The sequence below is a fragment of the Petromyzon marinus genome, chromosome 12 (assembly GCF_048934315.1).
Source record: "Petromyzon marinus isolate PM22_M1 ecotype Great Lakes invasive population chromosome 12, UKy_Petmar_22M1.pri1.0, whole genome shotgun sequence".
NCBI lineage: Eukaryota > Metazoa > Chordata > Hyperoartia > Petromyzontiformes > Petromyzontidae > Petromyzon > Petromyzon marinus.
This window is the reverse complement of record NC_133678.1, coordinates 3,122,366-3,135,007: the sequence shown is the minus strand read 5'-3', so window position 1 is coordinate 3,135,007 and position 12,642 is coordinate 3,122,366. Positions and strand designations below refer to the sequence as shown.

Below are 12,642 nucleotides of genomic sequence, written 5' to 3'. Positions count from 1 at the left end.
AAAAACACATTGTTGTCGCCGGCGTTCACTTCACATTCGCAGGAATTGGCTGGAAACATTCAGTGGCCCAGTCACGCCAATCTCTTCTATGCTCTGTTGGCTGCCGCACACTAACATGAATCAACATTTGCCATTGGGACCCACCTGTAGGCAGATCTCCCGATTGCATTTCCCTGTCTGCTAAAAAAAAATACAAATATAAAGTACGTTGTTACATTACAAACCTAATATAAGCGTGGTGTGTACGTGCGGGAATAAAACACGCGCCAAATGAATGTGCGTTAAGTGCGGTGTTCGTATACACGTGCAGAGTTGAGCATCCACGTTCATCGTGTGCACGTCAATCCGGTTCGCGGGGGTCATTTGACAAATCTTCAGCACGCTGGTCAGTGGTGCGGAGCATAGCACAGTACAATGGACTTTGTTGCACTGCCCTCTGTTGACAACGCAGCCCTGCGGGAACGTACACAACCTGCTGCACGCAAAGTGGGCACCCTTCCAGGCACAATGCAGGCTCAAAAGCCTGCTTAGCTTCTGGGATTTGACGGGTGTCGGAGAGCATTCTGATTGATTTGGTCATAGGTTTATCACAAATACATACAGCATATGCTGTACGTGCATGCTTACTTGCTCTAATTTATTAAACATATCAACCGTACCATTGACGTACTGGAAATAACATTTCCCATGAACAGTAGCTGATGACCTAGTCTCAGCACCTTTTCAGGAGGTTCCTGGGCAACATTGGTATGTTGTTGTCCAAGTGGTTGGCTTCACGTGGGGAGAAACTGGAGGACCCGGAGAAGGTCAACAAGTTGTATACAAGGGGGTAAGAGGGGTAACGCTAATCGCTGCCAGCTCCTGCCCACACCTCGAAACCCCACGCCCATAACACCTGGGAAGTCGTAGCATGTAGTAGTCAACCGCGCTAATCAAAGGTGCGGGGGAAGGACAACAGACTAAGCACCAAAAAGCAGTTGTAAAGAAATGAGTTATTAATCTACATTATTTACAAGTGCATAGCTCCAGTGGCACGCGATGCGGTGACCGTCCTTGTTCGATGGCGAGCCAAACGCCGCTTCGAGGAAGACCGGAGCTCGCGTGATGGTTTGTGCTCCTTGAGATCAGCAAGGTACCTCGGTTCATTTTGTGGCAAGCAATTCGCGTGCAATGAGTGCGACCTCACAATGTATTCGTTCGGCCACCGAAATCCAATGCAGCTCGGCGAGCACTGGACGGACACGTTCGGATCTTGCAGTGCCCGTCACGACCCGTCGCAGAGGGTTTGAGACCCAAAACGATATCAGATGCATTTTACAAGTGATTTGGTCGTAGGCAATAGAATAGAGGATTTTGGTTCAAACTCTGCTGCCCTGGGGTGTTGTACTGCTGGAACACACGCGCAGATTAAAATGAGACGGAGAAAGAAAAAACGCTGATAATAACATCACGCGAAAAGAACTGTATTAAAATGTAAAGCATGACAAAGTTGAAATTAATGGAGTGCTTTCTACAGAAGCCTTTTTCTGTATAAGGCTAAATCGATATTGTATGTCCTTTGGAGAGAAAGATGTCCTTTACACCAGATACCATATTAATTCACAAAAGGGAATGGAATATGTATGTGTAATTGTGATATTAGGCATTTTCAAGTATGGGTGTGAGCAGCATATCAAATACGGGCAAATGAGTACCCAATGCCGTGTGGAATATGATGAGAGATGTAAGTGGTAGGTGAAAAGACATTCTGCCAAATGCAAGCGTGAAGAATTATAGCAAGTTGTCACAGAAATTAATATTTAGAACGGTTTGACGTATTAAGGACACTTGCCTATAAACGTGGTGTGTCACGTTCTTACATCGTTATCTTGAGGAGCAAGGCAAACTAATTAAAATTAATCCTTATTTTATTTTTCAGCCACGCTCAGAGATGAAGGTCAAGATGGGGGACGTGCAGGCTTGCACGGAGCGGGCGCCGGGGTCCGGGGTCGAGGTCACGCTTCCTGGAGAGGCTCCGTCGCGAGATTGCGAGCCCGCTCGGGCCGCGTTCGATGATGGGTTGGTACCGCGATGCGCGCCCGTGCACGCGCGTGCGTGCGTGCACATTGAACTTCTTTCGCACCGTACTTAGCCAGCCTTGCCAATCGGACGGTTGTGACGAGCGATTGTCTCCCTGTCCGACGTGTTCTCGGGTTGTGCCAAGGTGTCGCTCGGGTTGATGTCCCAGCGTTTCGCTCCATTTGCCTTGTTGAGCCGAAGCTTATTCAGGGCCCAATGCCAGCCATGCTACACCACTGGTGGCACGCATTTACCTCTATAATAGGGCGTTTGCATGTAAAAGTTGTATGTATGGCTGTTTCAACTTCGTTTGCACCATACGCAGGCCACCGTGCTAATCGGAGGTGTGATAGTATTATTGAACAGTGGCACACATCAATCAGAATATGTATTTATAGTGGAGGAATCCGATGAGCTATAAAGCTCTTTTTCACAGATATCCAGCCGATGTTCAATTGGCACCAACATTCTGTCTACAATTCTACAAGTGTGCTGTAGTCTTTTTTTTAATATAGTTTTCATGCTAAACATCGCATGTTAAATATTCCCATTGGCCATTTTATTATTTTCTAAGGTACTTTTATAGCGAGCGGTGCTTGTAATGACCAATGGAAGGTAACACCCAAAGGCAGTAACCCTCCCTTGCTGTTAGATTTAGAAATGCATATTATATTACATTTAAAAAAATATTCCGAAAAACAGCATAACATCTTTTAAAAGGCCTACGTGTTCTTATAATTGTACACTGAAAATGTAAAAAAAAAACAAGCCCAAATAACAGTGAACCAAGTACAGTGTCTCTCTCCATCTCTCCCTTACCTACACCAAATTCACACACACACACACAATGCTGCCATGGTGCCTGCTCGATCTCCAGGCACGGCCGGTGAAACAATGGTGCTGGGTTACACGACATTTCCCCACGCCTGTCAAACAAGCCAGCAGCATACAACTGCAGCGGTCGCGCGAGCAAGCACATTCGAGACCGCGTGACGCGCTATCTTATGCGGACACCATTACGTCAAAGCTGTTTGAAGCTGTTGACCACACTCACACTGGAGTGACCTTGGGCCTGCATTGTGATGTTCTGACGCGGGGTTCACGACGGTCGTCCGCTATCGCTGAGGGAGTGCAAATCCAGGAGGATTGGCCGTCCGATCAGCCAATGAGACTCCGACACGGCCATGGTGACCCTCATAGGCTGCACCTTCACCTCCCCAAAGTGTGTGTTTACGTTCATATAAAATGAATTAAATTCTGCCGTGGAAGTTCGTAGGAAATAAAACAAGAATGAACAAGCATGGGTCTATTTCCCCATGTAAGCATGAGGTAACATTTTGGCAATGGACTCATTGGGAGAAAATAAAAATCCAGCGGCAGTTGTTAATGGACCAAACTTTTAAGCAAAACATTTTTTTAAAACACAAATGTTGCTGGAAAACATTGGCCCAATGTTCTGTTTAGCCGAGCGAACGTAATCCTTGTCTATCTTTTTACGTTCCAATTATATTATCCACAATTCGACACAACGTGCATACATTTTGTACAGTGTTGCTCCAACTGTGCTGAATGGTCCCTGCTGTGTTCTTGGAGTCTTAAGCAGCTCGGCGGCATTGGTTGACAAGCCGCACTATGCTGATGAGACTAAGCAAGGTGAAATTGCTACAGAGTTTGTCCACTTAAATGAATAACGCTGGAAACATTTTTTCTATAAATCCCTTTCGTTGTATGTATGTACGTTGAACTTCTTTCGCACCGTACATAGCCAACAATGCTAATCGGAGTGATAGATGCATTCCTTATATATTTTTTATTGAGCAACATATACTTATTTTTCTATTATATTATGATATTTTCTGTAAAGCCTTGGCTTGAGACAATATGTATATTGAGCAAACACTGTAGGACAATTTCAGAAAGCATCGGGTATTTGTGTCTCTGTGCATACCATTTAAAGGATAAACATTGTGGCGGTTAAAATACGTAATGCTTGACAACTAAGGTTGGAAGCACTTATGTAAGCGACCATATGGCATCAATACCAGTGGCCAGGTCGTGTGTATATTATATATCTAGAATGGCAATGAAGGAATGCGTTCTAGGTCACGTAAAAAAAAATCAATATTAAATTAATACGATCCCAACACTCAACTCTGATGGCCCACATAGCTTCAGCCGAGATGGGGGGGGAAGTCAAACCAGAAGGCAAACTAAACGAAAGCGCAGGGTCACCTTGATGGTAGGCCTCATTTTGCTAATCACCTGCGTCGACGCCGACCACTGCTTTGTGATAAAGAGCAGTCCCGGCATCGGCCGAGTGGTTGATCGACGTCAGGGTCACGCCAATGCCGAGGTCGCGTACGGCGCAGCCGACCTTGTCGAAATCAACCTCGTCCAATGGTGGCCCATCTCTTAGTTTTGTGTTTAAGTTGACGTGGTTCTTCTGCTCCCACGCTGCTGCAGGTTGCCTCCGTCAGAGCAGCGCGGTTTCCCGCGGGACCACGGCTGCGAGAGGCCGGGCGGCGGCGGCGGCGACGACTCCAGCGGGCATTGCCAGGAGCCCGGAGCCCTGCGCGAGCGGTCGGTCTCCCTGCAGTGCCCCCGGTCCCACCACTGCCACGTGTGTGGCGTCTCCTTCAAAGGCAACGGTGAGACGCATCACAGCGAAGATGCTGGGAGAACCGCAACTGGTGCGCCGGGCAGGTCTGGAGTCACCACATCTACCGCCGACTGATCTCTGGATATTCTTGGTTCTTTCGGTAAAGTCACGTTGAAGGGAAGCAATAAAATAATTAAATATATATAAAACATTCAAATTCTCACGACGTTTCGACTGTAACACAAACAGTCATCATCAGGTGTGAAAACCAACGGCAAGAACATTTGAAGAAGTGGCGGTTTGTATTTATTTATTTTTAAGCGTTAGCACCACGGATAGCGATCTCTGCATGTCGACGGAAATCGCTGCTGAACTTGAAATGAGCAACAACAACTACAACAACAACAACTACCTTTCACCGCTAAGTGGTGGCGACGTCACCACGGGGCATGTGTCTTACGAGGTGCACTTTGAGGCCAAGTGAAGTGTCGTAAGCCCCACTGGCAGGAGGTCACGGGAGAAGCCCAGGTGCCACGGGTTGACTGACTGAGATGGCTGGCAGATTGCAAAACTGTGCTCCCCGACCTGCGTTCTGCTTGTTGTTGTGAGCGTCACTCCTCTATGAGCACTCATCAGTTCTCATACACACGATTCTATGCATTTTCGTGAGAGCAGGACAAATGGATACATTGCCACTCCCCAGACTTCCTCTGAAGCCTGACAATCCTGACAACTTCAGCCTACAGATAATCCTGTCTGAGCCCCAGTTCACTGGTCCAGTCCCCTGTTACCTGGGTCACCCAAGGGGGCATGTCATTGAAGATGGCCAGGTGGTTTGAAGGTCAGAGCATAAATCTGGCACCGCTGAGGTTCTGCGTTCAATTTCAGGCAAGTTCCTTTGGCTCAACCGGATCCTCAAGTTTAATGAGTTGATGGAATCAGCCTGAGCACTTTAGACCGTGCCAAAAAAGGTTTTACATTTGGTTCCGTACTTATTTGGCTAAATTACAGCGTTGAAAATGTTAATATTGGTTTTGCCTGCCATGTGATGAACCTTACTCTCATACACAGAGTGGATGGGAATTGCTGCTCTTTACAGCGTGTGGAGCAGAGGTCACTTGGAGGGATTTTCCAACATGAAGGGTCACACTGCTCTGAGGAGGGAATACATCTTCATGTGACGTGATGCTGATAGCACAGTGCGGCTTGGAAGCGTATTATTAAATAATACATATTACGATTCCTTATAGGGGAAATACATACTAATTAACGGATTACTAACGTAGCATATAATCACAATAACACATTACAACTAATTACTAATCTACAACTCATTACTAATCATAACCATTGACTGATTACCAATCGATTATATAATTACAATATCCCCTCTGCCTCAAATCACTGCACCTGAAATGAGTTAAATGATGATGTCACCCTGCTGCTCTATTTAAGACCGGGAGCAAGTGAGGGCTTTACCATTCTGGGGAATTGCCCGATGATGCTGGATGTAATTTCCAGCAAAACGTCGTACTCAAACTGTAAATGTTGTGGATTCACTCTTCAACACACCGGTGGGCTAAAGTAGTGAACTATTTGTCTTTTGTCAACGTGACACTTTTTTGCTGATTGGCCGTGTCGGGTGGTGGAGGGTTACGACACATTTATAAATAACGCGATCTAACCCAAAAACATTTATATACGAATAATATTGGTCGCGAAAGCCTACGTGTTAAACTGATAGCACAATTGGGATAAATTTGGGGGGTGGGGGGGGTGGGAAAAATAACAACATTTATTTTTATTTTTAGAAGAGATCATTTTTACCGCACATTGGCACAATCTGGCCGTACGCGTTGTCCTCGCGGGAACTCACCAGCGACATCCCTGCAAAGGTCAGGTATCCCCGATTGATCAAAATTTACGAGGCGCAGCTCGTCGCGCTGCGTGCTTGATGGCACCGGTGATCTGAATTGGCAGGGACATCGGGCCAGTGGCGTCGCTGTCGAGAGTGTGCAGGCGGTGCAACTGCTCCCAGGCTCGCGGGATGGATGGGCGCAGATGCTGGGCTATGTAGAGGGGAGGGGGGGGGGGTGGTGGGGAATTTGACAGAGGGCACCGTTTCATTCCTTGTGCCGAGTGCCCGTGCCAACCATGCCAAGCCAATGCATTGGATTGTGCCTCCCTTCACTTTTTTTTTACCAGAATGCAGCAGGAAAATGTAGCAAGTGGAATAAATATATGTTTTGGAATGCCTCAAGCAAAAAAAAACACTGCCAAAATGTGAGTATGTGTGGGAGTGCCCGTGTAATGGCATGTGTCAATGGAAGTTGCTGCTGAACTTGAATGGGCACCCTTTGACATTGAAGTACAAGGAATATATATTTTTTTATAATGCGAATCCATTAAGCAATTGCTTTATTGAGGAATTGTAGAGGGTCCTTATGGGCACTAGACTGTCCACGTCAAATATTTTTGTACAATATTTTTTTCTAATGACAGTGCAAAATAATTATAATTTTCAGCCATTTGTCAGTTCAATACAAGATGAAGACCTCCCCACACTACCTTGATCATGTGAGTTTTTTGGCCATACCTCACCACTCTGTGTTGCTGATCGAGGATTTCAGAACTGGCTCAGATATCATTCGTCACTGACACTAGCCCTGGCAAGGAATTTAATTCAAGTGGCCTGGTTAAAGTGTGCTAACCACTGCGCCACCGCTCCCCACGCTAATATTCACGAGGACAAATATCTGTTGTAAAAAGTAAAATCAAACCACCCACGGACTTTTGATTCACGTGGTAGTGGAGATTGTACACTTATAGGTGTATCCTTGGGAAGGACACAGGGGGCAGCCGCTATGTGCTTCACTTTTAATAAACAAGAAAATCGATACGAGGTGCTCTCTTGTTCCACTAACCCAAAAATGATTGAAATTCTGTGGTTTGACCTTGGCTTGTCCGAATATGGTTCAGTGTGAATAGGTCAGGGCCGTACAGCATCGTCACGCATTTTCCGCAATGTTCGCAGTAAGAAAAACGATTTGGGCCTATGGTGAGCAAATTAAAATACTCAGCCGGTCGACGGGGGAATGTACATTTTTCCTTGGAAATTGAGGATATATAAATCACATGAATAAATAAAAACCCCTCAAAATATGAAAGCCAGTTAAATGCTCTATTCGTAATTCGGGGCGTTGATAGAGGGCCTCTTCATAAAAATGTGACGGCAGATTAAATTAGTTTGTTGCCCTTACTACTCGCTCTGCTCACCCACTTTGAGGCCCTAAAAATACCGATTAGGGCAATTAAGTATTCATTTTGCATCGGGCTTGCAAATATTCTGAATCAATGCTTTCACAGCAGAGTTGCTGAATGCATCGCGTGGCTTTTCCTGTTTGAATTGCATCATGCCGGCTGTACCTAAAGTGGCTCAACGACACTTGACAGCATTTAAAGTTGCTCGATTCACTGTTTCTCTTTCATGTTCAGTGAAAAAAAAACACCTGTGGATCTATTCGTTTGTAATGAATGGCTTCTAAAAGAGAGATCTTTTTTTAAATCAGAAATTGGGAGTGGCATGGGTGGCCCCGCGCTCCCATCACATGGAGGGAATGCCTATATGAGTGTTAAAAGTTAAAGTTAACTACATTTAATGAGCATAGTTAGTTCTGTGTTCTGTGCTGTCGCAGTGGAATGGGTTCACTAAGTATTGATTCGGAGCCGGGATGATATTTCTTGGTAAAACCAGGATTAAGGTAAGACAATACTGAAATCCTAGTTGAAAACCTACCATTCCGGTTTATAATGGCCATGTCTGAGCAACGAGTCAGTAACTTTAAGGGCTTGGTAAATTATTGCTGTCATTCACACAAGTTTACACCAAGTTATCCATGGGGGTAAGTCATATATATTAGCTGAGCCAACAGTGGCTTTATAAAACATCATATGAAATCAGTTCTCACCGAATGCAGCCTAATCCAACTCTGAGGATATATATGATTAGACATATCACGTACATTTTTTTAATCAGATGGTTCTGAAAGCACAACTTAGGTTGTAATAGATTAAAAAGATGTGTGTTTTTTTAATACACTTGGGGTTGAGGGACCAGAAAGCTGAGTTGGCATCAATGGGGTGTGGAGTTCAACTCCAGATGTTAGCCGCCCATAGTTTGAAAGGGCGCCCATATATAGCGAGCTGATGGTCTCAGCCCGTTCACCAAAAACAACTGCACAAAACCCCTATCACGCCATCATTGGTTTGGCACATAATTCGGCTGAATTCAGCATTGAATGTTGAATATATTGGGTTGGCTTGCAATGTGATGAACATTGTTTCCCCTGCAGCGGAGTGGCAGACTGTATGGGAAAGTAGGAACCTGAACTATCTTTAAAGGATAAAACGGCCAACTTGAATGATTTTTTTAGAAATCAAGTGGAAAACGTATTCCGCAGTTATTCTCCGGCACATGAGTTGTCCCGTTTACAAATGGATGATTCATCTTATGACAAGATGGTGATAGCACAATTCAATTAAATTGGGAACAAAGACCAATTATTATTTTTCGTTATCGTTAAAAAATACATGGCCGAACATTACACTGTGTAACAAAAATAGTTTTTTTGTTCCTAGGTCGTAAGTGTTAGTTCCTAATTGCTTATGCCTCAAAGTACAGAAAATGGCTATTATTCCCCACAAACTTTGCTTTTGTGACCAGGACAGTGATATTTTGAAATTTACCTATTTTCAATGAGAAAACGTGGTGTGCATTTGTGTCATTCCTTCACGTAAAGTCCTGGTAACAAAAGCAAAGTTTGTGGGGAATAATAATAGCCATTTTCTATACATTTGAGGCATCAACAATTAGAAAATATCACTTAGTACCCAGGAACAAAAATCGTGTTACATAGTGTTATCAATCCCTCTGCATGACGATGTGGACGTCCATAGATCAGAGGCTCACAAGATAAGTATTTATCTGATTTAAAGCTTTCGTGACTGCAGGGATTAATATTATTGGTTCTTTCGGTAAAGTCACGTAGAAGGGAAACAATAAAATAATAAAAAATATAAAGCAGCATTATTGCTCAAGTCGGTCCAGATTTAACTCACCCCCTGGCATTGCTGGAGAAAATCATTAAAACCTATTGTGGATGAGGTTGGTGTATTATAGAGTACAACACACAACTCGGGTAGTGCGAGCAACAGCAACTAACCCTGTCCATAGGACTGCTAGACATTAATTCAGCTATCAGTCAACTAATACATTACTTAAATCACGTTAGTGGCATCGAATCGTGCCGTGCGCACGATGGTCAATTACTCTTAGAGTTGCTCGCTTGCTAACGCCAGTGTGAACAGAAGGGCCTGCGCTAGAGGGAGCTCTACAGAGCCCTCTAAAGGGAATATTTGGCCTACTCTTCCACGCTGACTAGAGATCTTGTAATAGGTGAGAGTACTCACACTTTGCCCCATCACACACGACCAGAGCCGATCCACTGTGGTATACCCATTGTACTGCTGAGTGGTGAGAGGCGGCGGGGGGGGGGGGGTTAAAATTCCATTGTTTAAACTTCCAAGCAAGTGGGTCGAACCGGCGATGTCTGAATTGCAAGCGCAGCGTACTAACCGTGACAGCACGGCAGCATCAATTAACTGCATTCGTGACTTCTGCAAATAGCATGAAAATTAAACGATGTTCCAAAGGAGTAAAAATAAACCTACACAAGATTGACGTAAATAATGATAGTACAAATGAGATGTTAAACACAGGACAAAAAAAATGTAGGTATTATTGTCTTTTGAGCAGAAGAATCGTGACTATAAATAGTGACGATTCGTTGAGTTGCCGGTCGGGTGGATCGTTCCGTGCAGCGACGAAAACCGGACCAAATTACGAGCCGCACAGCAACGTTAGAGCAAACATTTTGACGTTTTCCCCTTTCGACCCTGGACGCTCGCGCGCGTACCGCCGTTGCAACACTCCGCAGTGTAGAAAAAATAATAATTCTGCAATCTGTGAGCGTGGAAAGCCCTGGGTGAATTTGCAGGCACGAGGAGCTGGGTGAAGCATTGGCAATTAGCGAGCGCTGTGGCACGCGAGCGGATGAACGGGAGGCCACACAGGCGGAGCAATGCGTAGCACGCCGTGTGTTGTGGCCCTGTGACCGCCGGCTGAATGATGCAAAATAAGGGAGCAACGCTTTTGAAGAGCTTGGTCGCGATAGGGCTAGGACGAGCAACGTCGGCTGCGTTGAGTGCACGAGCCGTGTTTACAACACTTCTTTACACTTGTTCTCTATTAAGATGCAAATGCACGGCGTGTAAAATAAATTGGACATTATGTAAAGAATGAGTCAGAGCTCCCATCGCGAGTATTTCAGATTCGCAGTAGATAACTGCAGGTCGCCGTGACGCAGTTTGCGAATATGTACGGTATGCAGTGAACACAATTCTATGAAATGGTTATTTAAAGAAAAGAAAGTAGAATACGGCCACTTCCACTGATCTAGAGGAGCACAAGTCAATGTTTCAACTAACAGGCCTTTATCGAGATCTGAGAGCCGTTTCCACTGACTGGTATATATTGTTCAGGACGTAAAACGCAATGGACGTTTCCACACGTGCGGCCGAGCGAATGATGCGAGGCAGGGCGTGTGAAATTGAGGACGAAGCATTGCGAGCTTCAGAGGCGCGCGGCGTGGTCTCGCGAGGCGGCGCTGAGAGTGGCGAGCGCGAGGCTCGGCCACGCGCGCAGCACGCACGCGCCGTCTCGGCGCGGAGTCGACTCTGCATGGAAGATTCACTCCACCTGGAAAGGCAGGGGGAACACATGAGGAGCGGGGGAGCGGACACCAAAACCCTGTGACGATTATCTGAACCGGTCCTGGAACTCCCCTAGGTCGACACGGCCTCAAATGAGTACCGGATGCGGTGGAGTGTAAACAAAAACAAAAATCGCCACTGGGGAGACAAAAGGCGATCGGGCGTGGTGCTGGCCACCCCAGCGCCTCGTGTTCCCTGCCGCCCTTCATAGGTGCTGCTCGCTAAACAGCACTTGCCCCATCAGCCTGTTAAGGCTACGCGGGAGATGTTTGTCTTCGTCTTTACCCACGTGGTGCAAACGGCGCGCCGCGGGCCTTCGTTGGGCCATAACTCTCTCCACGGCACTCCAATCTTTATTAGCCGTGCTCACCGACAAGAGGAGGACAAAGAAATAAATCATCTCGCAATGATTCCCGTGGTCTTGTCAACCGGGAGCGGGCGCTGCTATGTCGGTCGAACTCCCACGGGTGCACGATGTTTGCCCAAATCGTTCGCTAATAATCCCACATTTTGGGAGACACGAGCAGAGATAAGAAAGACATCGAAATTCTCGGCTTTGTTTTCGGGAACCGCGATTGCGGGGTTAGTACACTGGGGGAAGAGGGTATGACCCGGGGGACATTGTTCAGAGCGTGGCTCTCGAGAAAAAAAGTGCTCTTGAAGAAGCTCTACCAGGTGAGAGGGCGTGTGGCATGCTGTGGCCACGGGTGAGATTCATGAATTCGAGGCTGGTCATTGTTGTTTCTGCTCCGTTCTGCTCGTAGGACCTGAATTCGATGAGAGGGCTCGTGGCCGAGTGGGCCGTGGCTGTGTGAAAATGGCCACAGTAGGGGCAACAGGTGGTGCATTTGCCAGTCATCTCAGTCAGTCAATCCGTGGCACCCGGGTCTGTCCCGTGACCTCCTGCAAGCGGGCGTTTGACACTTCAGGTGGCCTTAAAGTGCACATAGCCTGGTACAAACGCCGTGGCGACGTCACCGCCACTTAGTGGTGAATGCTGGATTTTTTTGTCGTGGCTGACATAAGTGTTTCAGCGGCAGTTGTTTTTTCTTCTTTTTTGTTAAATTAGTGAATCGAGAAGGACCCTGTAAACACAGCTTGGAAACGATGTTCGTGCATTCATCAGCAAAATTGCCTGCGAACGCCATGAATTT

General features: G+C 46.1%; 1 protein-coding gene across 2 annotated transcripts in view; it reads left to right on the top strand.

Annotated features, from left to right (window-relative positions):
- The window catches only part of LOC116941679 (uncharacterized), an 85,802-nt gene that overhangs the window by 60,232 nt on the left and 12,928 nt on the right, over nucleotides 1-12,642 (top strand). For both annotated transcript variants that reach the window (XM_032952993.2, XM_032952994.2), the window contains exons 4-5: nucleotides 1,919-2,058; nucleotides 4,522-4,706. In XM_032952993.2, coding sequence (XP_032808884.2) covers nucleotides 1,919-2,058; nucleotides 4,522-4,706 — 325 coding nt within the window. The remainder of the gene's footprint in view (nucleotides 1-1,918; nucleotides 2,059-4,521; nucleotides 4,707-12,642) is intronic.